The sequence below is a fragment of the Myxine glutinosa genome, chromosome 14 (genome assembly GCF_964187855.1).
Source record: "Myxine glutinosa chromosome 14, kmMyxGlut1.1, whole genome shotgun sequence".
Taxonomy (NCBI): Eukaryota; Metazoa; Chordata; class Myxini; order Myxiniformes; family Myxinidae; genus Myxine; species Myxine glutinosa.
In genome coordinates, this window is record NC_136274.1 from 18,121,252 (window position 1) to 18,145,192 (window position 23,941).

Consider the following 23,941-nt stretch of genomic DNA (forward strand, 5'->3'; position numbering starts at 1 on the left):
GTAAATGACTTTTGCAATGGAAAAGCTCTAGAAAACCCTTTCTTTTTGTAAACGACCATCACATTGGCTTTGACCTCTCCTGGGCTGACCATCTAGCAAAGACACAGATTCAAAAAAACTCCAAAACCAGCCACAGATTGGCACCTTCCTTTTTTTTCCAAGTTATTCATTATAAACAAGAACTACTCAGCCTATAAAAAGGCCTTTGTCTAGAGCTCAATGAAGTACTTGTCTCCCATATTGGCTGCCATGTCTTTTCTCTTGGATTTTGTGGCATATAAAACACAGCATTGCCGTCTCCCACAATGAGGCCAAAGCACAGGCCATGTTGCTCTTACATTGCAGACAGGTTACAAGGAAAAAGAAAACTAGACGCAGGAGAATGCCATTTGGCCCATCATGCATGCACCAGACCAACACCAGACCAAATATATGTATATCAACCAAAACGACAATTTCAATGAGGAAAATGAGGGGAGGGGTGGGGATGAAAACGATGTGGTATGTGCAGGTATATCTGACGACAAGGGAGATAAAACAAAAATGGGGCAATATATTTTGTTATTTTAATTACAAGAATCATATTCCTTTTTCAGGTGGGAGGTGGGGGGGGGGGGGGGGGGGGGGAGGTTATGGTCCCTGGTCCTAACACTGTCTATTGTGCTGAGGCTGAGAGTTGGTAGCCATTCTACTTTTGTTACGGTCTCTCCTCCATTCAAGCTCTCTCTGCATGCTGTCTCTACCCAGCTCCTCCAAGATGCACACATTCCCCCCAACAACTCCCTCTTGGTTAAAAACAAAATCCTGGTTTACCACACACTTCCATGCCTTTCTCTTTCCTCACCTTCCTGGAATAGCTTTCTGGAGACTGATTCTGGAGACTGGAGATTGTGGAGGAATATATTATTTATATATCCTCCCCTCTTGTTCAAAATGTGTTTTCCTCTTGAGAAAAGGCTTGGAACATTCTTGGTTCGGAGGGGTCAGGAAGGAATGACCTATGGAACAGATAAGGGTGTTTCATCATTTCAACTGTCGTAACTGTCTAGTGTCGAAGATGGCTCTCAGAATTCTCCAAGACAAACCAGAATGTCTCATTGTCTGAGCCGGGAGAGTCTGTTCGGAGACTTAAATTCCATACCATATATGGAAGTGGAGATTGAAAATAAAAGGAAGATGGGACTTGGAGAAGAGAGTTGCGCTGGACAAAGAAACGAAGGAGGATCTGCAAAGGAGAAGACTGTGCCATGCTACGACCGGCTGAACAAGGCTTTGTTAAAGTGTAGTTCGTTTTAGTATGGTATTTACCTTGCATCAGCTCGTAATTCCCTATTCCCTCTTTATTTAACTTTTGAGTTAAATAAACCGAACATAAGAACAAAGTGGAGTCTTCCATTATTATTCCAGTAATTGATAGGAACTATACAACAAGACTGTTTCGCTGCACTCTTCCCTCCAGGGTTTCAAGCAAGGAATGTTACATCCCCCATCTCCATACCTGATACTTTCTACCCCATTCACCCTAACTAAACCAATCTTCTTACAGTTTACTGCGCTTCCTTCACTCATTTCTCTCTTTTTTTTCTGTCTGATCATTCCTTTGCCTGTTGTACGAATATGTTGGTTGTGGCTGATGACCCTCAACTCCAGAGGCATAATATCATTTGGACAACTCCATTGCAGTCATTGCCCTCATTCACCTTGCTTGTGCAGTATGGACTCCCTTGTTCATTCCCTCATTCACTCAGACTCGGACCACTTTTCTCGTTAATTCAGTCGGTAATCCACATCAAACATTTTTCTATCATTAAGAGCACTAGGGCATGCCCGTACTATATATAAGCTAGGACGTGCCCGTACGTGGGTGCCCGTTCCTTGCCAAAAAAAAAAAAAAAAAAAAATTTGTGTAGGGGTGTGTGTGTGTGTAAACATCCTAGGGCGTGCCCGTACGTGGGTGCAAAAAAACATGCGTGCAAACAACAACAACAAAAAAAAAAACTTTGAAACCACGTGGCAGTAACGACCACAGAACCCCCCCCCCCCCCTCTATTTACATGAATGGTTTGGTCCATTCGCAACGACCACAGAACCCCCCCCTCTATTTACATGCAATGGTTTGGTCCATTCGCAACGCCAAAGCGAACGGCGAACGGCTAAATCGCCATAGCTCGGTAAGTACTTGTCCGATTAATTTCAAACCTTGAAAAGGCACATCCTCGGGTCCCCAGCAATATACCTGGCAAGTTTAAAGTATATCGGACCCGTGGTTGTCGAGAAACAGCGGTCACAGACAAACATACAAACACACATACACACATACACACATACACATACACACAGAGATTAATGGAATTATAGATAGATATCAAAATCAGTAACCAGTTTTTGTGATTGTTTTGTCATTTTTAACAGCATTCCAAGCTAACCTGGGAATATGAATGAATGAATGATCGTTTTAAGGCCATTTTCCCCGCTAGAGTGGGGGTTAGCGCTGCGGGCCCCATGACAATCATGGTTCCCTGTTTGAAGCAATGTTTTTATGGCCGGATGCCCTTCCTGACGCCAACCCTTGGTCGCCTCTTACAATGCGCAGGGATACGGTGTACCTAATCTAAATCGGGGTACACACCGTGATCATTCATCCCAGCAAGCTGGCACTCAATTTGCCGACCTCGGCAGGATGACGGGCTGAGTCAACCCCCCTGGTGTGAATTTAGCGATGACCGGGATTCGAACCCAGGATCCGAGGATCCCAAGCCGGCACCCTAACCGCGAAGCCAACACCAGGCTTACCTGGTGTTGACCTGGGACCTGGGTGCTGCACAATAATGAACTAAACTCCATCCATATAAATCTTTGTTATGACAAAAATCTCTAAACAATTCAAATACATCAGCTGATAAGAGAACGCGAGCTTTAGGATACAGATTCATATTCTCAAAAATTGAGGATGTTTAAAGACCACAATATTTTGAGCATGTGTTTAATATTCATTGGTAATACACTAGGGCATGCCCGTACGTGGGTGCCCGTTCGGAAAAACATTCCAAACCGCGTGGCAGTAACGACCACAGAACCCCCCCCCCCCTCTATTTACATGAAATGGTTTGGTCCATTCGCAAAGCCAAAGCGAACGACCACAGAACCCCCCTCCTCTATTTACATGAATGGTTTGGTCCATTCGCAAAGCCAAAGCGAACGGCGAACGGCTAAATCGCCATAGCTCGGTAACTACTTCTCCGATTAATATGAAACCTTGAAAAGGCACATCCTCAGGTCCCCAGCAATATACGTGCCCGTACGTGGCGTACCCATAACCATACCGTACCCGGTACCGTACCGTACCCGGTACCGTACCCGTACCCGTGACGTGCCCATAATGAATATGTACAAAATATAAATATGTATGTACTACAATCGATCGTACCTTACAACAATCAACACAGATTGCAACGTCAAATAAATGAATACGCTCTCAAATGTGCCGTCCGAGGCAGCGTCTGCTCGCCACGTTCAGCGTCACTATGACTATCCGTAAGTCCGGAAGTGACGTCCTCATTTGACTGTCCGGAAGGTCGCAAATCGCAGTTACGATGAATCGCAAATTAGTTTTAATTAGTTTTAAAACATAGTTTAACGGCAACATAGTTTTCCAACGTGAAATAAATGAATACGCTCTCAAATGTGCCATCCGAGGCAGAGTCTGTTCGCCACGTTCGGCACACGTGATAGCTCGCTGCTCTCTGATTGGTTGAATCGTTTTTTGGACATAGCTCGGTAACTACTTCTGCGATTAATTTAAAACCTTGAAAAGGCACATCCTCGGGTCCCCAGCAATATACCTGGCAAGTTTCAAGTATATCGGACCGGTAGTTGTCGAGAAACAGCGGTCACAGACAAACATACATACAAACATACAAACATACAAACATACAAACATACACACAGAGATTGCTGGAATTATAGATAGATAAGTTTTATTTAGTTCATTCTACAATTTTGTTTTACAAGTGAGTCTCTCTTGATTACATTTTTTGAATGAATCCACATAATCAACAACAACAACAACATGCATTTTAAGGCCATTTTCCCTGCTAGAGCGGGGGTTAGCCTTGCGGTCCCCATGACAATCTTCTCCATTTTGCCCTATTTTCTGCATCTCTCCTTGTTAACCCCTTTGCCCGCATTTCTTCTTCCACCATCTTTAGCCAAGTCTTTCTCGGTCTTCCCCGTCCTCTACTTCCTTCTACATTAATTTCCATCACTCTTCTCAACCAGTCACTTTCATCCTTCCTCAACACATGACCAAACCATCTCAACCTGTTCCTCTTCACAGCATCAATCACAGGCAATATTCCCATCATCTTTCACAATTCATCATTTGTCTTCCTCTCTCTCAGCGATACTCCGCACATCCATCGAACCATTCGCATTTCCACCCTTTCCAGCCTTCGTTGCTGCTCTACGTTCATTACCCATGTCTCGCTCCCATAAATCATAGCACTTCCCACACATGCAGCATACACCTTTCCCTTCAGCTTCAGCGACACTCTCCTCCTCATCAGCACGCCATTCAGTTCCCGAAACGTCTTCCATGCACATCTCAATCGAGCAACCGTTGCCGAGTCTGATCCACCTTCTCCATTCAGCATGTCTCCGAGGTAGCAAAACGTTTTCACACTTTCCAGCTTCACGCCGTCTCCAAGATCCAACTCAACATTTCCTCCATCTGCAGCTCCCTCTGTGCACACCTTACATTTGAATGTAGCTGCCACACTGGTAAATGACCCTCTCAGACCACTACATTTTTGATGAACCCACTCAGCGCACATTGTACATTGAATGGAGTTCACTCCGACTCCCTTCCTGCACACAGCACACGGCCACTGCCCAGTTCTTTCCACTTCACCACATGCTTTACCACTTGCCATCACCTTCGTCTTTCCGATATTCACCTTCAGACCTTTTGTCTCCATACATTCCTTCCACTTGTTCATCTTTTCCTTCAGTCCATCCATACTTTCCGCAATCAACACCAGATCATCTGCATACAACAACTCCCACGGTAAACCCTCCTTTACGTTCTGAGCCAGCACCTCCGTCACAGCTACAAATAGTAGTGGACTTAGTACGGACCCCTGATGCACTCCCACCTTCACCTCAAACTCACCACTGTTCCCATCCTTCATCCTTACAGCTGTGCGCGCTCTTTTGTACATTGCCATCACTACTCTGATCAACCATTCCTCCACTCCTAACATCCTCAATGCCCATGTCACTACTTCACGTGGAACCCTATCGAATGCTTTCTCCAGATCAACAAACCCAAAAAACAACTTCTTCCTCTTCTCCATGTACTTCTCCTGCAACTGCCTCACAATGAAAAGCGCATCTGTCGTTCCTCTTCCTGGCATAAATCCAAACTGCATTTCGTCGATCTTCACTTTCTTCCTTATCCTCCTCTCCAACACCCTTTCCAATACCTTCATTCCATGCTCCAATAACTTTATCGCTCGGTACGAGCCACACTCCAGAGGGTCACCTTTCCCCTTGTATAGAGGGACGAGGGTACTCAGTTCCCAATCCACTGGAATGCGGCCTTCTTTCAACACCAGATTACAGATCTCTGTCATTCTCTTCACACCCCAACTTCCTGCTGCCTTCAACATATCTCCCACAACTCCTGTCGGCCCTCCCGCTTTTCCACTCTTCATTGCTTTTATCGCTTCGTCAACTTCCTTCTCAGTTATCTTCTCTGCCGGTCCTAAAACTGGGTTACTCTCTATGTTGCCATCCCATTCATTCTCTGTATTCAACAGCATTTCCATATATCTTTTCCATCTTCCTTTAATTCCATCTGGGTGACAACGATTTGTCCCACTTCATCCTTCAAGCAACTCACCCCCATCACATCACACCTCTCTTTCGTTATGTGCTTTGCAATCCTGAATACTGCTTTCTGACCCTCTTCCGAATCCAAGCGTTCTCCGAACATTTTCCTACATGCCTCCTGCGCCTTTGCTACCTTTCTTTGCAGCCTTCCTGGCTGCCTTATAACTTTCATGCTCTGCTGTTTCTGCTCCCGTACCCTTCGCCTTCTACCACTCCTTGAACTTCTTCCTCTTCTCGTCAATCCTCTTTCCAACTTCATCATCCCACCACCATGTTTCCGAGTGCCTCGGTCGTCCTTTTGTCCATCCACATACCTCACCAACGGCTCCCAACAGACTAGCTTTCATTGACATCCAACCACTTTCAAGCTCAACCACATCATCCTCTACCCTACTCAGCCTCTTTTAATGCCTCCCTTACTGTCGCCTCTTTCAACCTCCACACCTTCATTCTTGGTTGGTACTTCACCCGCCGAGCTCTCCTCACACCTTTCACCCTTATGTCGCAGACAACCAAGTGGTGCTGTGAAACAGCCTCCTCCCCCGGGATCACCTTTGTGTCCCGGAGGTGCCCCCTATCTCGCCTATGCACCATCAGGTAGTCAATGGTTGTCATCGACCCACCTGACATGCAACAAGCTTATTATCCTCTTTCTGGAACTGAGTATTACAAATCAACAAATCAGCTCCATCAGCAAACTCCAAAATCCTTTCACCTTCTCCATTTCTCACACCATATCCGTAACCCCCATGAAATCCCTCAAAACCATCCATACTCCTACTCCTTCCCACATGTCCATTCAGGTCTCCTCCCACCACAACAACTTCCTCATTTTTCACGTTTTCCATCAGCTTCTCTATCGCACACCAGAACTTGTCCTTCTCTTCATCGATTCGACCAACCTGCGGAGCATATCTCGAGATGACGTTCACCAAGAGCTTTCCAATCATTTTCACCATCATCAACCTATCACTCACTCTAGTCACACTCACCACACTGTCTACAAACTCCTCAGAAAACAGGACACCAACACCATTCACGCCCTCCGGGCACCCATGCCACACAAACTTGTATTTCTGTCCCTGCCTGCCCTTCACCATTCTCACACCACTTCCCTTCCATCTCGTCTCTTGCACACAACATATGTCCACTCTTCTTCTGACCAATACTTCCACCACTTCTCCTGATCTCCCTGTCATTGTCCCTACATTCCATGTCCCAAACCTCAGAAACCGATCTCCACTTCAGGCTGCACCCTGCCCATATGTACTTGTAATTGTCATGGTTCTCTTTTTTGAGGCAATGTTTTTATGGCCGGATGCCCTTCCTGACGCCAACCCTCTTAGTCGTCTCTTACGACACGCAGGGATACGGTGTACCTATTCTGACCAGGGTACACACTGGGAAACGTTTAAAACATGGAAATTCGGGGGGGGGGGGGGGGGGGCGTCAGCATCACGGCTGCGGTTTAAACATATTCCAACAATATCCAAACAGAACCATGAAAACCATGAAAAACAATCTGGGAAAAGTCTCCAAGCGAGAACGTGGATTTGAGAAAGAAGGAGCAGAGGCGGAAGAAAAACGAGATACAGGGGGCGGGGCACAAGTCGAGACGAGGAGGAGAGCGTACAAGCACGTGTCCGGGAGGAGAGAAAGAATCAATATAGAATTCTTTGTCTAGGGAGGTGAGGTGAGGGGGAGAAAATAAAATAAAAGAAACAAGCAATACAGCGAAGGAAAGAACCAAAATCGACAAAACACCGACGGGGGGAGGGAAGCCCCAAGTTACCAGGCCGCGCACGAGGTACGACCCAGAAAACGATTAACTACACACAAGTTTGTACGAATTACAAACCAATACCAACCAGAAACACACAATAACACGTACACAGTAAAATAACCAGTGGAAATTTGACAAAGACAAGAATGGGAAAACACTTAAACTTCGATGCCGTGGAGAGCTCGAAGTACGCTTCACTCGCCCGAGGAACCGGAAGTCCCGGATTATGAATCCACATAATCATAAGTCTATATTCCTTTCCTTGTTAATGATCAATATGTTCAGAATTGAAGAAAGCTTTGAGATTAGGAAATATTTAAGACTATTAATTAAATCAGCGAATGAACGATCTAAGAATCTGATCTGACATCCAACACTTATATTTGATTTTGTGAAATAAATATATATATTTGTCTGCAGAATGAATAGCAAATATATAACCCAGGTCCTTTTTTTTTACCTCCGCCACCAAAGGTGAATGGAGGATTGGAGGTTATGTTTTCACCCCTTTGTCTGCCCGTTTGTGAACAAGATATCTAAAAAGGTTGTGAACGGATTCAGACGAAATTTGGCGGAGATGTAGCGCATGTGACAAGGACGAAATGATTAGATTTTGGTGAAGATCCGGATCCGGATCCAGCTAGTAGAAGTTTAAGTGATTCTTCACCATTGAGTGATATGGTCAAAAACGAGGGGTAGATCAGGGTATGAAAAACTTGACCTATGTTGATTCCTGTGATTGATTTTGATTAAATGTGATTTTCTGGTCTACTCTGGGATACAAAACGTAAACTCTTCACCAGGCGGAGGTATGCTCTCTACTGAGAGCTGTTCTAGTTTGTTAATTCTTCAATAAGTGTGTATCATAGTTTATGTTGTGGACAAAGACCGGCAGAGAATTTGGATTTTTTAAAGTTAGATTACAATTAAGCACACAGGTCCTCTACATTTTCCTGTTATATGCCGATGGTCTCAAACTTTTAATCTTTATCTGTTTTATTACTACAGATATGATATTTATTATCTTTCTCAGAGTCCTCACAATCTTGTTCTGTCAAAATAAGTTGTTTGTATCTTTCATAGTATTAGTTAGATAAATAACATATTTTTCGAATCTTGCACCAAATTATTGACGTGCATAATCTCCTTTGCATAATTCAAATGTATTAAATTAATCTCCAACTGATTTGTTTATTTAACAGCATAATGCACAAGATTTATGTTTTTGATGAAGATTAAAATATGATTTCACCTTTTCCAAGATCGATTTGAAATCAGCATAAATTGCAAATTGGCGCTTGACCGTCTTATAAAAAATTTAAATCAAACATCAGTTCCTTTCCGTGGAATATCAATCACTAAATTTATTATTCCTACGATATTTGGAATGTTCTGATTTTTATTTTGTGTGAAAGTAGTCAAGACGTCTTTTAAAAATTAGTTTTTTCGTTTTTTAGTTAAAATGTATTATATATTTTTGAGACATATTATTAGCGTATTATTATGAGCCAACCTCTTGGTCCTTCAGAGGTTCATAGTTAGCCTTGAATATAGAAGGTCAATGTGTTTAATAATTTTTATATTTATCTGTATTTCTTAACACAAACTTTATCATCAAAAAAGTTTCGTCTTAGAAGGTAAGGGTATTTTTCCAATATCTATTTTATGTTTGAATGAGTTGTTTTTTTTTTGAACAAATATCACAGTATGAAAATCTTTTGAACAAATATCACAGTATGTTTTTAGTCTCAATTTTATTCAGAAAAAAACAACACTTTTTTGATGTAATTAATAGTACATCTTTGATTTAAATAAAATATTGCTTGTGCTTTAACTGGTATATTTAGAAGGACATCTTTGCTTAAAATAAAAATGTATTTGTGTTTTGTGTCATATTTAGTAGTAATGTATATTTTTGCTTAATATGAAAATTCAAGATAAAGTTCAACCCTCAATTCGATATTCTATATATACCCCATACTGTGTGTGTGTGTGTGTGTATGTGTGTGTGTGTGTGTGTGTGTGTGTGTGTGTTCCACTACAAGCCTTATATCATGTGTTTAAAAATTGTTTATATAGCTGAAAGAACATTGATGGAGGGACAACGCACAATGCATAAGAGGAGGGGAGAGGGGGTTGAAGGCAAAAGTATAACCAATGTTTACTGCAAATGCTGCAAGTGTGGAAAACAACAAATGCAACTGTTCAATCACACCTTAATGCCCAGATATGTGGGATTGGCAAAATGGTTGCGATAAAAATCGAGTCTTAAATCAATTTTCCAAACAATTGAAAAGGAGTGCTTTTCTTCATCACCTTGCCAGTGAACTGGATTCCACGGAAGAGGCAGATATAAACAAGTAACCAAGTGAATACAAGCAGGCCAAACAAATCCCAGCAGATCCCCATGGGCTGTGAGATCCCTGGTGACCGACGCAACACCACCTGGCTGATAAACAGGAGCAGAAGAGGGAGGAATGTATGCAAATGCATAAAAATAAAATTTAAGTTTGAGGGGCGGGTGCAAGTCTGACAAGGATGGTGCACTTATCTTTGAGCTCTCCAACCTAGAGTCGATTCTAGGCCCGATTATATAATTGCCAGATCGGTCCTTCATTAGAAGCATGCTGAAATGCACCGTTCATCGAATGGACATTAACCATGGTGTCGCATCTGGTAGAATTAGCTGCTGGACGTTAAAGATCCCACAGTGTCTTTTGACGGAGTATTTGAGTAATTGCCATTATCATGTACAAATTCCGGCAAGAATCAAATACAGGTAAATGTCAGGCTTGGCTAGATGGTTTACAAAAACTCTGGCCAATCCCACAAGGAGAGAATAATTGTCTATATCAGTAACCTGATTGGTGCTGTACTATTTACGAACCACCCCATTTTTAAACTTTCCAATATCAAAAGTTTTCACGTGTTTTCATAAACTTCCATTGCTACAGAAGCCTCCAGGTTATCCCAAAAACTACTGCTGCTGTGTGGCAGGAGAAAAGGTGTGATCAAAGCCATATCATTAATCTGTGCTATGGTGAAGGATGAAATGTTATCAAGAATGGGATTGGGGATGATCACACGTCTTCATTTATTCCTGTCGGATAACCTTTATGGCAAGTACTCTAATAATGCAATCACTTTGACAGGTTGCACAAGCCAGTTGCATACGATTTGATTGAGCTGCACCACATGTCAGTATTGGTCTTTCAGAATTATTTGACTTATACATACACAGGTAACACCAAGTTCTACTATTCTTATTTCATTTCAGTCACAATGAGATACTGTAGATAGCGCTAGAAGGATGGCCTAAAGGTATGCACACTTGTCTCTGAGCCGTCGAAACAAGGTTTGAATCTCGTGTCAGCTTTCAACTGTCATCCTGGTGTCTCAAATAAAGCACTTAACAGTTGAGAGAAGTCATAAAGTTTACAGAATTTAAATGACGAGTACACCCGCTGATTACGGGAGTGGCAGGGAGGGTCATTCCTCTTTGGGGTACATAGATTACAGTCTCTCTATGGTCGGGTCTCAAGAACATTGGGCATGTTAATTTATCAAGTTTATTGTGGAGAGATCGCCAAGTGGTTTAAGCATTCGAGCAAGCACTCCATTCAAAACCGCTAAGGAACGGCTGGCTTGGCAAGCGCTAGCTAGCTGTTTGATAAATGAGCACAACCCGGGCTTCCTACCTTTCAGTTTCGTGTTAAATAGCAGGAACGCCAATTAGTGCTTAAATTAAGTGCTTAAATCTCAACGAAAGTTTCAAAAGTTCTCAACGAAAAACGCCACATTAGCGCCAGGAAGGGTCATGTTATTAACCCAACCCGTATGAGGTATATAGATTACAGTAGATCTTCGCTCAGTTCTGCAAGTAAAACTTACCTCAAGGGCGTCGGGTTTCCTCCAAATTTCTTTATTTAGTGTTATATATTGCTGCGGTTTTGAGATTGGCACATTGAAGTCAATAAATGTTGAAGGTTTGCCCCCCATAGTTAGTCACACGAGCAACATATAGGCCCATTTGTAGTATAGTTATGTCTTAGTATGTGTAAGAATAGGCCATTTCCCCTCTTAGTACCTGCATTGTGTACAGACAGGAGAATAGGCCCTCCATTCATTTTGCGTACACCTCCATTCTACCTCTATGGGCGCAATCCATCCCACGTCCCATTTGGCTGTCCACTAGTCAAGTTAACATGAGGCAGGGCCTCGAAAGGTGAAGGAGGGTTGAGCTCGGCATGGCAGCAGTGGGGACGGTAAGAATGAACCAGCCAATCAGAGCTCGAGCAGCATGGCGTGAGAGGGCGTGGTGAAGAGCGTCTGGTGAGTTCCAGAGGGTTCGAAGGGCGTGGCATATATAACCCGATGCGAAAAGCCCTCGGAAGGACTCGCGGAGGGAGGACTTGCAGAGAGGGAGCTTGATAACAGGACTCGCGGAGGGAAGGACTCGCGGAGGGAAGGATGCTCTGATATAATCGGGCCTAGAATCGACTCTAGGTTGGAGAGCTCAAAGATAAGTGCACCATCTTGTCAGACTTGCACCCGCCCCTCAAACTTAAATTTTATTTTTATGCATTTGCATACTTTCCTCCCTCTTCTGCTCCTGTTTATCAGCCAGGTGGTGTTGCGTCGGTCACCAGGGATCTCATAGCCCATGGGGATCTGCTGGGATTTGTTTGGCCTGCTTGTATTCACTTGGTTACTTGCTTATATCTGCCTGTTCCATGGAATCCAGTTATCGAGGGAGGTGCGCTGAGCTGGTGCGGAGTTTATGAGAGGATTCTAAGGAGACGCGCTTGGAAAGGATCCTTCGCACTGTACGAACTTTGTTACGTGGAATACGTGGGCGCAGACAGGGCGTTGATAACTCACGCGGTTCGGCCAAAGCAAGTGAATGCGGCTGAGTAACCGCCAGCCGCGCAAAGTCCGCCCTCTACCGTTCGCACCGAGATCACCCGCTTTGTTCGAGCGACACGATACGAGTCCCTGCCTTCGCCTACCTTCATCTTCGCGGAACGTGCCGGCGACCATGGAGAGTGAGACGGGGCCGATCCTGGACGTACAAGCTGGTGCGTTCGGCCTGAACAGCATCCTGCCCATCTGCAATCCCCGTGTGAGTGTGTGTGTCAGACGGGCCCATTGTCCTGGGGTATTAAGTATAAGACTGTATAAGGATTGCTCTGTGTCTCTTCCTCCTGTGCTGTAAATACGTGCGTAATAATTAAACCAATTTGTTCTTCCTTTTCTTTCCAATTCGATCGCCTTTGTGATTTCTCCATTGACTAAGCGTGGTACGAATAAGATCGATCCAATCGGGTCTAGTAATTATAAATAGCGTGGATCACTTGTACGCAAACCGCTCGGCATATCACCATCACACGTGGTTCGTGCGAGGCTTATCCCTCGCTTCCAGGGCAGCGCTAGTACTTAGGTAACAGTGAATTTGGTCCCGAAACCCTATTTGGCACTGTCCGGAAGGGACGTAATAGGTCTCGAGTCGCGCCAGGTCAGTAAAGACAAGGGGATTAATCCCCCCTTGATAAGGGGAGAAGGCCGGCGACAGATCCGCAACAATATATATACCATGAGCAACTGTTTAAAAAGCTAATCATACGTGTTTGTGGTATATAATATTTTTACCTCTGGTGGAGGACATTGGGCCATTGCTCCCACAGAAACACCCTGATAAGCTATTTATAAACGTTGACTCGACATTTGTTCAAGGAGGAAAAACACCTTGGGGAGGTGGGATATTAATGCCATCGATATTGTTTTGTCATAACATTAATATTATGCTGTTATCGTTAGTTTTGTTATTCGAAGCGGCCTTGGAAAAACGCCACGATAAAGCTAACTTAAAATTGATATACACCTCAACATGCAACCCCATTGACGGCAATGGCAGGGAAAACCCACTCGGGGAAGAAAACCCCCTTGTGGAGGGGGGGAAATGAATGCGCTACAACCTTCATTATGTAACCCTTGGTCATCCTGCCAAGTTTGATTGAGATTGGATAAGCAACGACGGAATGTATCGGCGTCAAAAATCCATCAGACAGACACAAATGGCGTATTTTAGTATGATAAAAATTACTTGAAATAGTGTTGGCCAGAAGAGAAGTTGGAAACCGTGCTCGAATTGGGTTCACTGTGCCACGGCAAAGGGTTGCAGAAGGAGTGGATGAAGTAGAAGAGAGCCCAGACCATGATCATGTTGTAAGATACTGATAACATGAAACACATAGCTACACTGGAAACACCAACACCTGTGGAAAAAATCCCCCCACAAGAACCAATATTAATTAATGATAATAAAAACACAAACACCAAACAGGAAGTACTGTATAAGCAAGGCAACACAATGTAGCTCATTTCACAAGCTCTTCAACAAAGACAAGTGCAGTAAACTGCAATGAATCGATTGGACTCTGCAAATATCAAAGCATTCACAAACCATATTAGTCCTCAAGTGTACAACTTGATTCGGATGTATTCTCCACGAGTCATTTGGCTGTAGTAGCCTAGATTTTATGAATTCAAACCCAGCCAAATGTAGAAGTGTGAGGGGTGTAGATTGTAGGCGAGTTGTAACTGAACGAGTTTTCGAATTACCTTAAATTGAATATTTTAAAGTAACATTAATGACCTTCGGAGAAGGCTTTTAAATAGATCTGTTTGTCGATAAAAATTATCCCATTAAAAAAAATTAAACAACATGCCGAGGAAGATCCAAAGACGATCAACCTAACTCCTTGTATTCCCACACCCAGGAAATAGCTGCTTTTATTCTACTTTGCATTATTAACCACAAAAGAAGAAAGTTCGAAGTGCCAGCTCGACTGGCAACCACCTTCAAACCTTTGAAAAGAGGGCAGATCATGGCAAAAGCCTGGGCCATTCCACGACGCCGGTACTGCCCCATGATGACTTCCATATAAAACAACGGAATCCCACATATGACAAGCATCAGCAGGTAAGGAATGAGGAAGGCACCTGCAAAGAACAAAATAAAGAATCAACATTTATCAATACAAATAATTAATATTTGTCAAGTAATATCCAACACCCAGCCTTAAAAACATCACATTTTTAAACCTCCAATATCTGAGAGCAAAATAACCCAACTTTCTAAATTTGACATTTGTAATAGGAGGTGATATGAGGTAATGGTTGTATCTAATTATTTTTAGGATAAACGATAACATAATTTTTAATTTTTAGTTGTATCTAATTCATAATTTTTAGGATAACACTAAGAATGAAGAAGGTGGATCAGACTCGGCAACGGTTGCTCGAGTGAGATGTGCATGGAAGAAGTTTGGGGAACTGAGTGGCATGCTGACGAGGAGGGGAGTGTCGTTGAAGCTGAAGGGAAAGGTGTATGCTGCATGTGTGAGAAGTGTTATGATTTATGGGAGCGAGACATGGGTAATGAACGTAGAGCAGCAACGAAGGCTGGAAAGGGTGGAAATGCGAATGGTTCGGTGGATGTGTGGAGTATCGTTGAGAGAGAAAGACAAATGATGAATTGCGAAACATGATGGGAATAGAGCCTGTGAAGAGAAACAGGTTGAGATGGTTTGGGTCAGGTGTTGAGGAAGGCTGAAAGTGACTGGTTGAGAAGAATGATGGAAATGAATGTAGAAGGAAGTAGAGGACGGGGAAGACCGAGAAAGCCTTGGCTAAAGGTGGTGGAAGAAGAAATGCGGGCAAGGGGGTTAACAAGGAGGAAAAAAAACCAAAAACCACATTTAGAGGCCATTTTTCCCCGCAAGCGGGGGTTGGCCTTTTTCTGGGACCATGGTTGTTGTTGTTTTTTTGGTCCGCTTTTTGAAGCAATGTTTTACGGCCGGATGCCCTTCCTGCCGCCAACCCTTTTTGTCGCCTTTTTACGACAAACAGGGAATTACCAGCGAACTGGTACTCAATTTGCCGACCTCGGAAGGATGACAGGCTGAGTCAACCCCCCTGGCGTTAATTCAGCGATCGACCGGGATTCGAAACCCAGGATCCTAGGATACTAAGCTGGCACCCTAGCCGCTAGCCCAACACCAGGTTAACAGGAGAGATGCAGAAAATAGGGGAAAATGGAGAAGATTGTCGTGCGGCCTGCAAGGCTAACCCCCTCTCTAGCAGAGAAAATGCATCACAAAGGGCCGCCACAATAACTACAATGATCAAACTGTAAGTGGACTCATTCACTCGCAACGCCGCCAGTGCTAACCAGCACCCAGCACATTTGCCCCGCCTCAAGGCCTTTGACGTCATCCAAACATTCCTGGCCTGGAGAGATTATACTCCGCCTCCCTCTTCCCTCTTCCCTCTCCCCCCCCCACCCCCACCACCACCGATGTATCGTAACAGAGAGGCCATGCCCGGCCTTCGTGATAGAGTCATGCTCTGTAGTTGGACAGAGTTTGACAAGAGCGTGGAGCATTCGGGAGAAAACAAAAAGACACGCCTCGCCATTTTTCTCTCCCGCTAGTCGCGAATGGATGCTGTGGTTTCAGGTGCGCTGGTGAGGAGACGTGTCAGGGCTTTGGGACTGTTTGCAACGTGGAAGTAGGAGGTGGTGGTCGACGGTGGTACCCTGCAGAGAAGGAGGAGGGTTCGTGAACAAAACAAAAAGGGATCCTGCTTGCCTCATGCCAGCGGCTGGCTGCGGGCACAATTCGGTGCCATTTTGTGTGTTTCCTGCGTGGTGGTTTGAGGCGACGACCAGTAGCCTTACCAGCCATTTGGGGACGCAAAGCTGAGTTCGGCTGATTATAAAAGGGATTTTATCTTTACTTTCGTTTTCCCCTTGTTTGTATACGAGTGAGTGGAGACGTCTCAATTTAGGAATTTCAGTTTTACCTCACCTTTCATTGTTACTTGCATTTATTTTCATTAAATCATTTGTCGAATCTTACTTTTCTTGTATTGTGGATTTTGCTGTCCTGTCTGTCTGTGGGATTGGATAACCCCTGCATGTGTTCCTGATCAGGTAAGACCTCGAGCCTTCCCACGCATGTCACTACCGCCAAGTTGGGTATACTAGGGCATGCCCGTACTATATATATATCTATAATTATATCCCCCCCCCTCTATTTACATGAAATGGTTTGGTCCATTCGCAAAGCCAAAGCGAACGGCTTGCGAGTACGGTAGAACCCCCCCCTCTATTTACATGAAATGGTTTGGTCCATTCGCAAAGCCAAAGCGAACGGCGAACGGCTAAATCGCCATAGCTCGGTAGCTCGCTGCTCTCTGATTGGTCGAATCGTTTTTTGGACATAGCTCAGTAACTACTTGTCCGATTAATATGAAACCTTGAAAAGGCACATCCTCGGGTCCCCAGCAATATACCTGGCAAGTTTCAAGTATATCGGACCGGTAGTTGTCGAGAAACAGCGGTCGCATACACACAGAGATTACTGGAATTATAGATAGATGCCTCCGAGTTAAAGCTAGTTTTGGCCATTCATCCTCTTGCAGTCTTAACCCCAGGGACACGACAATACGTTGTGATCTTTTGGTGTCAATTATTTATTATCCTAAAGCCGGACGTGCGTCAGTTGGAAGTCATGTTGAAAATTATACATACCGGGTGTTTGCTAAATCTCAGATCTTGGTAATGTTTGAAATGTAGTCAGTACAGACATGTTAAAAACTAATGTCCCAGTCCTGTGCCCGAACAGCCAATGGGGGTGTCTGGCAATGAAAACGAATCTGTGCCATGTAACGAAGCTCCTGCAGAGCCAGGTGAATGTTCTGAAAATCTAACTGAGGATAGGACCGACTTTTGTGTGGTTCAACGAGGAAAACAACAGCACCAAGGTTCAAGTACAGTTGAATCCGTTTCATACGCTGAAGCAGTCGCTGTGAAGAGGGTTTCACTCAATAGGGGTGAGAGTAGCTCGAACTTCCTCGGTGTTGCATCATGACCTCCTCCTACTGTCATTGAGGAGGCTATGGAGCATCAACACGCTTTGTTAGCTGATGCTCCAAGTAGTGATAAACCTTCTTTGGACTGGATAGCAGGATAAGATTAGCTTGGTGATGACAGTCAAGCAAATAGGTTCACCAGATGCACAGGAAACCTCTGAGGAGGCAACCAAAAAAACAAAAAAACATTAAAAAAAACCACAGAGAATGACCCTTAGGTTAAGTGCGTTACCTGACAAAGTTTTGTTAAGCCGATGCCAGTGTCCGCTACACCCGCTACATATACAGGTAATAATCGTCGTTATCAAGCACGAGTTGTGCGATTCGGACGACACTTGTTCGGTTTCAGATCTTAATGAGATAGAGGGTGCAACTGCGGATTCCCAGGATTATGAGGACTTGGATGCCCCCTCTCCTTTCGAAGTAATTAACTGTCTCCATCATATCTTTCGGAAAAAGATCAGGCTTATTGATTATTTCTACAACACAACACACAACAACAACATGCATTTTAAAGGCCATTTCCCCTGCTAGAGCGGGGGTTAGACTTGCGGTCCCCATGACTATCTTCTCCATTTTGCCCTATTTTCTGCATCTCTCCTTGTTAACCCCCTGGCCCGCATTTCTTATTCCACCATCTTAGCCAAGTCTTTCTCGGTCTTCCCCGTCCTCTACTTCCTTCTACATTCATTTCCATCACTCTTCTCAACCAGTCACTTTCACCCTTCCTCAACACATGACCAAACCATCTCAACCTGTTCCTCTTCACAGCATCAATCACAGGCTCTATTCCCATCATCTTTCGCAATTCATTATTTGTCTTCCTCTCTCTCAATGATACTCCGCACATCCATCGAAACATTCGCATTTCCACTCTTTCCAACCTTCGTTGCTGCTCTACGTTCATTACCCATGTCTCGCTCCCATAAATCATAACACTTCTCACACATGCAGCATACACCTTTCCCTTCAGCTTCAACGACACTCCCCTCCTCAACAGCATGCCACTCAGTTCCCGAAACTTCTTCCATGCACATCTCACTCGAGCAACAGTTGCCGAGTCTGATCCACCTTCTCCATTCAGCATGTCTCCGAGGTAGCAAAATGTTTTCACACCTTCCAGCTTCACGCCGTCTCCAAGATCCAACTTAACATTTCCTCCATCTGCAGCTCTCTCTGTGCACACCTTACATTTGAATGTAGCTGCCACACTGGTTAATGACCTTCTCAGACCACTACATTTTTGATGAACCCACTCAGCACACATTGTACATTGAATGTAGTTCACTCCGATACCCTTCCTACACACAGCACAGGGCCACTTCCCAGTTCTTTCCACCTCACCACATGCTTTACCACTTGCCATCACCTTCGTCTTTCCGATATTCACCTTCAGACCTTTTGTCTCCATACATTCCTTCACTTGTTCATCTTTTCCTTCAGTCCATCCATACTTTCCGCAATCAACACCAGATCATCTGCATACAACAACTCCCACAGTAAACCCTCCTTTACGTTCTGAGCCAGTACCTCCATCACAGCTACAAATAGTAGTGGACTTAGTACGGACCCCTGATGCACTCCCACCTTCACCTCAAACTCACCACTGTTCCCGTCCTTCGTCCTTACAGCTGTGCGCGCTCTTTTGTACATTGCCATCACTACTCTGATCAACCATTCCTCCACTCCTAGCTTCATCAATGCCCACGTCAATACTTTGCATGGAACCCTACCAAATGCTTTATCCAGCTCAACAAACCCAAGAAACAACTTCTTCCTCTTCTCCATGTACTTCTCCTGCAACTGCCTCACAATGAAATGCACGTCTGTCGTTCCTCTTCCTGGCATAAATCCAAACTGCATTTCGTCGATCTTCACTTTCTTCCTTATCCTCCTCTCCAACACCCTTTCCAATATCCTTCATTCCATGCTCCAATAACTTTATCGCTCGGTTCAAGCCACACTCCAGAGGGTCACCTTTCCCCTTGTATGGAGGGACGAGGGTACTCAGTTCCAAATCCACTGAAATGCGGCCTTTTTTCACAACCAGATTACAGATCTCTGTCATTCTCTTCACACCCCAATTTCCTGCTGCCTTCAACATATCTCCCACAACTCCCGTCGGCCCTCGCGCTTTTCTACTCTTCATTGCTTTTATCGCTTCCTCAACTTCCTTCTCAGTTATCTTCTCTGCCGGTCCTAAAACTGGGTTACTCTCTATGTTGCCATCCCATTCATTCTCTGTATTCAACAGCATTTCCATATATATTTTCCATCTTCCTTTAATTCCATCTGGGTCAACAACAATTTGTCCCACTTCATCCTTCAAGCAACTCACCCCCATCACATCACACCTCTCTTTCGCTATCTGCTTTGCAATCCTGAATACTGCTCTCTGACCCTCTTCCGAATCCAAGCGTTCTCCGAACATTTTCCTACATGCCTCCTGCGCCTTTGCTTCCTCTTTCTTTGCAGCCTTCTTGGCTGCCTTATAACTTTCATGCTCTGCTGTTTCTGCTCCCGTACCCTTCGCCTTCTGCCACTCCTTGAACTTCTTCCTCTTCTCATCAATCCTCTTTCCAACTTCATCATCCCACCACCATGTTTCCGAGTGCCTCGGTGGTCCTTTTGTCCATCCACATACCTCACCAACGGCTCCCAACAGACTAGCTTTCATTGACATCCAACCACTTTCAAGCTCAACCACATCATCCTCTACCCGACTCAGCCTCTCTTTTAATGCCTCCCTTACTGTCACCTCTTTCAACCTCCACACCTTCATTCTCGGTTGGTACTTCACCCGCCGAGCTCTCCTCGCACCTTTCACCCTTATGTCGCAGACAATCAAGTGGTGCTGTGAAACAGCCTCCTCCCCCGGGATCACCTTTGTGTCCCGGAGGTGCCCCCTATCTCGCCTACGCACCATCAGGTAGTCAACGGTTGTCATCGACCCACCTGACGTGTATGTAACAAGCTTATTATCCTCTTTCTGGAACTAAGTATTACAAATCAACAAATCAGCTCCATCAGCAAACTCTAAAATCCTTTCACCTTCTCCATTTCTCACACCATATCCGTAACCCCCATGAACTCCCTCAAAACCATCCATACTCCTTCCCACATGTCCATTTAGGTCTCCTCCTACCACAACAACTTCCTCATCTTTCACGTTTTCCATCAGCTTATCCATTGCACACCAGAACTTGTCCTTCTCTTCATCGCTCCGACCAACCTGCGGAGCATATCCCGAGATGACGTTCACCAAGAGCTTTCCAATCATCATTTTCACCATCATCAACCTATCACTCACTCTCGTCACACTCACCACACTGTCTACAAACTCCTCAGAAAACATGACACCAACACCATTCACGCCCTCCAGGCACCCTTGCCACATAAACTTGTATTTCTGTCCCTGCCTACCCTTCACCATTCTCACACCACTTCCCTTCCATCTCGTCTCTTGCACACAACATATGTCCACTCTTCTTCTGACCAATACTTCCACCACTTCTCCTGATCTCCCTGTCATTGTCCGTACATTCCATGTCCCAAACCTCAGAAACCGATCTCCACTTCGGGCTGTACCCTGCCCGTATGTAGTTGTAGTTGTCATGGTTCTCTTTTTGAGGCAATGTTTTTTATGGCCGGATGCCCTTCCTGACACCAACCCTCTTAGTCGTCTCTTACGACACGCAGGGATATGGTGTGCCTATTCTAATCCAGGGTACTTATTGATTATTTCTACAATTGGACAAATTTCAAGCTAATGCATCTCGGACCAAGTACTGCATCTCGCTCTACCGATTGTAAAGAATCTGACAGCCTATGGTGCAATCAAGTCTCAGACTACTGAAGAAATTTGTATCGATAGCAAGGAAAGAACTTTGATGATAAAAATCTCTCGATAAATTCTTGAAACTCATTATGGTTTTATCTATTGTGAGTATAAACATAAACGCTGTTCCCTCATAAATGGAAGACACGTACGATTAATTAATGGAGCAAAGGTATGTAGACATCACTTTTCTCCAAGCTGTTCATTGTGGGGATACCTGTTTAGCCAAATGGCAAAATATAATAAGAGGTTCTTGTTTTTTCAGTTTGTTTGTCCTCTAGCAGGAGTCACTTTCTGGCTTAGATCAGGAATCTTATCTGACCAAATAGCATTTCATCAAATTATGAGAGGCCATTTTGTTTTCATCGTTTTTCTTAGAGGCCAACAGATCACATTATTGAATGCGTATGTCTCAAGTGATCCTTTTCGAAGAAAAGATTACTTTTCCCTTCTTGATAATTATTTTGTCCAAATTGATTTTGGTGGTCTTGTTGGCCTAGCTGGTGATTTCAATTATGCCTGAGAGCCATCTCTCGACCGTAATGGTGCAGAACCTCACCCCGAGTGCAAAACATTTGGCGGCTGTTCTAGCAAAATATCACCTGGTTGAAGGATGGAGGTTGCAGCACCCTTAGGTTAAGTAATTTTCATGGTTCCAAGCCTCCAATAACAAAGCATATTTTGCTCGGTTAGATAAATTTTATGTTAATAATTGTTTTCAGAATTTCATTTTATCAACGATGATTCTTCCCTCTGGTGTTTCAAATCAACATTTGATATCTCTAAAATGGATTTTCCCTATGCTCCTCATATGAGTGACTATTATTGGGCCCTTAATGTTGGGCTGCTAAAAGAAGCTCATTTTTGTAATGCATTCAGAGGATTTTGGTGTTCTCTGCATGCCAGGAAAAACAATGAGCAGAAGTCAATGGTGGGACATTGCAAAACCCCACATCAAAATATTTTGCCAACACAACAGCACCAAGGTTCAAGTACAGTCGCGTCTGTTTCATACGCTGAAGCAGTTGCTGCGAAGAGGGTTTCACTCAATAGGGGTGAGAGTAGCCTGAACTTCCTCGTCAGAGAAATTCTCTTTTTTTTTTGGATGCGATCAATACACCTTCATTAGGCATCAGATATGAAGCTTGTGGGCAAGTTTAATCAACAAAATATATGTAATTTTGGAGAAGAGAGCAAATACCAATTTTGGGGGGGGGGGGGGCAACCCCACCCACCCCCCATGAACCACTTGACTGAGCACAGATTTTGATGAGGTCAATACACCTTCATTGGGCATCAGACATGAAGCTTGTGGCCAAGTTTCATCAAAATCGTACAGTTGGTTCAAGCGATAAATGACTGAAGTGTTTACGGACTCTCATTGACTGCATTACCTACAGACTGCTCGATCGCATAAGATCACCGGACTAAAGTCCAGATGAGCTAAAACTGGGATGGATTGATAAATCGACAGAGTATTGCAAGTTCCAAAAATGGAGAGGGCTTCTTTGTAAGCTATCTTACCATGCAGGAGCATTGGCGATTAATAATTTGGTCACTTCCACCTTGTGACATAGGTTTATGGTCTTACAGCCACCAAAGTGGATTAGTGAAACCACCCAGAAACATTTCATTGATATTTTTGGGGTGGTAAGCACTGGCTCCAATCAGGCATGCTCAGCCTTCCTCGGAAATGAAGGGGATCAGGGGCTTATCGATGTTAACAGCAGGCTCATGACTCGTGACTCGTGAAATCATATTTTCGTGAAGAAGTTTTTTTTTACAGCCCCATGCATTGGGAGAGTTTAACCCTGTGTTTCCCAAAGCAAGCAGGTGGGCTGGGATATGGTCGTGAACTGTTTTTGCTCGATCTCCCGAAGATCGATGTGTCATCGCTTCCTCTGTATAGGCACAGTGTCATCAACGCTTCGCAAGCTTGGTCATTGCGTCGGATCTGGGTTTCGGGTTCCACCACGAGGGGACTTTTCGGCCTCTTCCTGGACTACCTGTGCTGAGGGCACTGGCTGCGGATAACTCTACGGTCTGGCAGGTTGCTAATCAAACATGAATGCCAATTAGACGACAAAATCTCCCAGCGTCCCCCGCCTGACACCATTTACCTGGGGATGACGTGGCCGACTTAACCGGGGATCATGCCCTCGATACATATTTGTCTTATTTAATCGGGTGCGGCCAGGCAAACTTTGAGTACATACCAGCTAATGTTGTTAGGGGCTAATATTGTGACTGATTGGTGATGCGGGATCCGTAACAATATATTGCATGACATTTCAAGTTGACGATTATATTTTGGTTAAGGTCCGGATACAGATCCCACTGAACAGTGCGATACAAAACAAACTGTTCAGCCTGGCAGATGTATGCGCTCTACCGATTGTCAATGCCATATGGTTCGACAACAAGATACTGCTTGAAATTGCTCGTGTAAAAAAAGAAATTGCTCGTGAGTGTGGCACAATATTTGGAGACAA

At 44.2% G+C, this 23,941-nt stretch overlaps 1 protein-coding gene across 9 annotated transcripts in view; it reads right to left on the bottom strand.

Moving 5' to 3' along the window:
* LOC137439457 (sodium- and chloride-dependent GABA transporter ine) overlaps window positions 1–23,941 on the bottom strand; it is a 202,490-nt gene that overhangs the window by 68,262 nt on the left and 110,287 nt on the right. For all 9 annotated transcript variants that reach the window (XR_013621459.1, XM_068135220.2, XM_068135219.2 and 6 more), the window contains 3 exons: window positions 14,543–14,677; window positions 13,779–13,950; window positions 9,992–10,124 (listed from right to left, as the gene is read on the bottom strand). Coding sequence is in view for 8 of the 9 variants with exons in the window: in XM_068135220.2 (XP_067991321.2) it covers window positions 9,992–10,124; window positions 13,779–13,950; window positions 14,543–14,677 (440 nt within the window). In the remaining variant the exon portion in view is untranslated. The remainder of the gene's footprint in view (window positions 1–9,991; window positions 10,125–13,778; window positions 13,951–14,542; window positions 14,678–23,941) is intronic.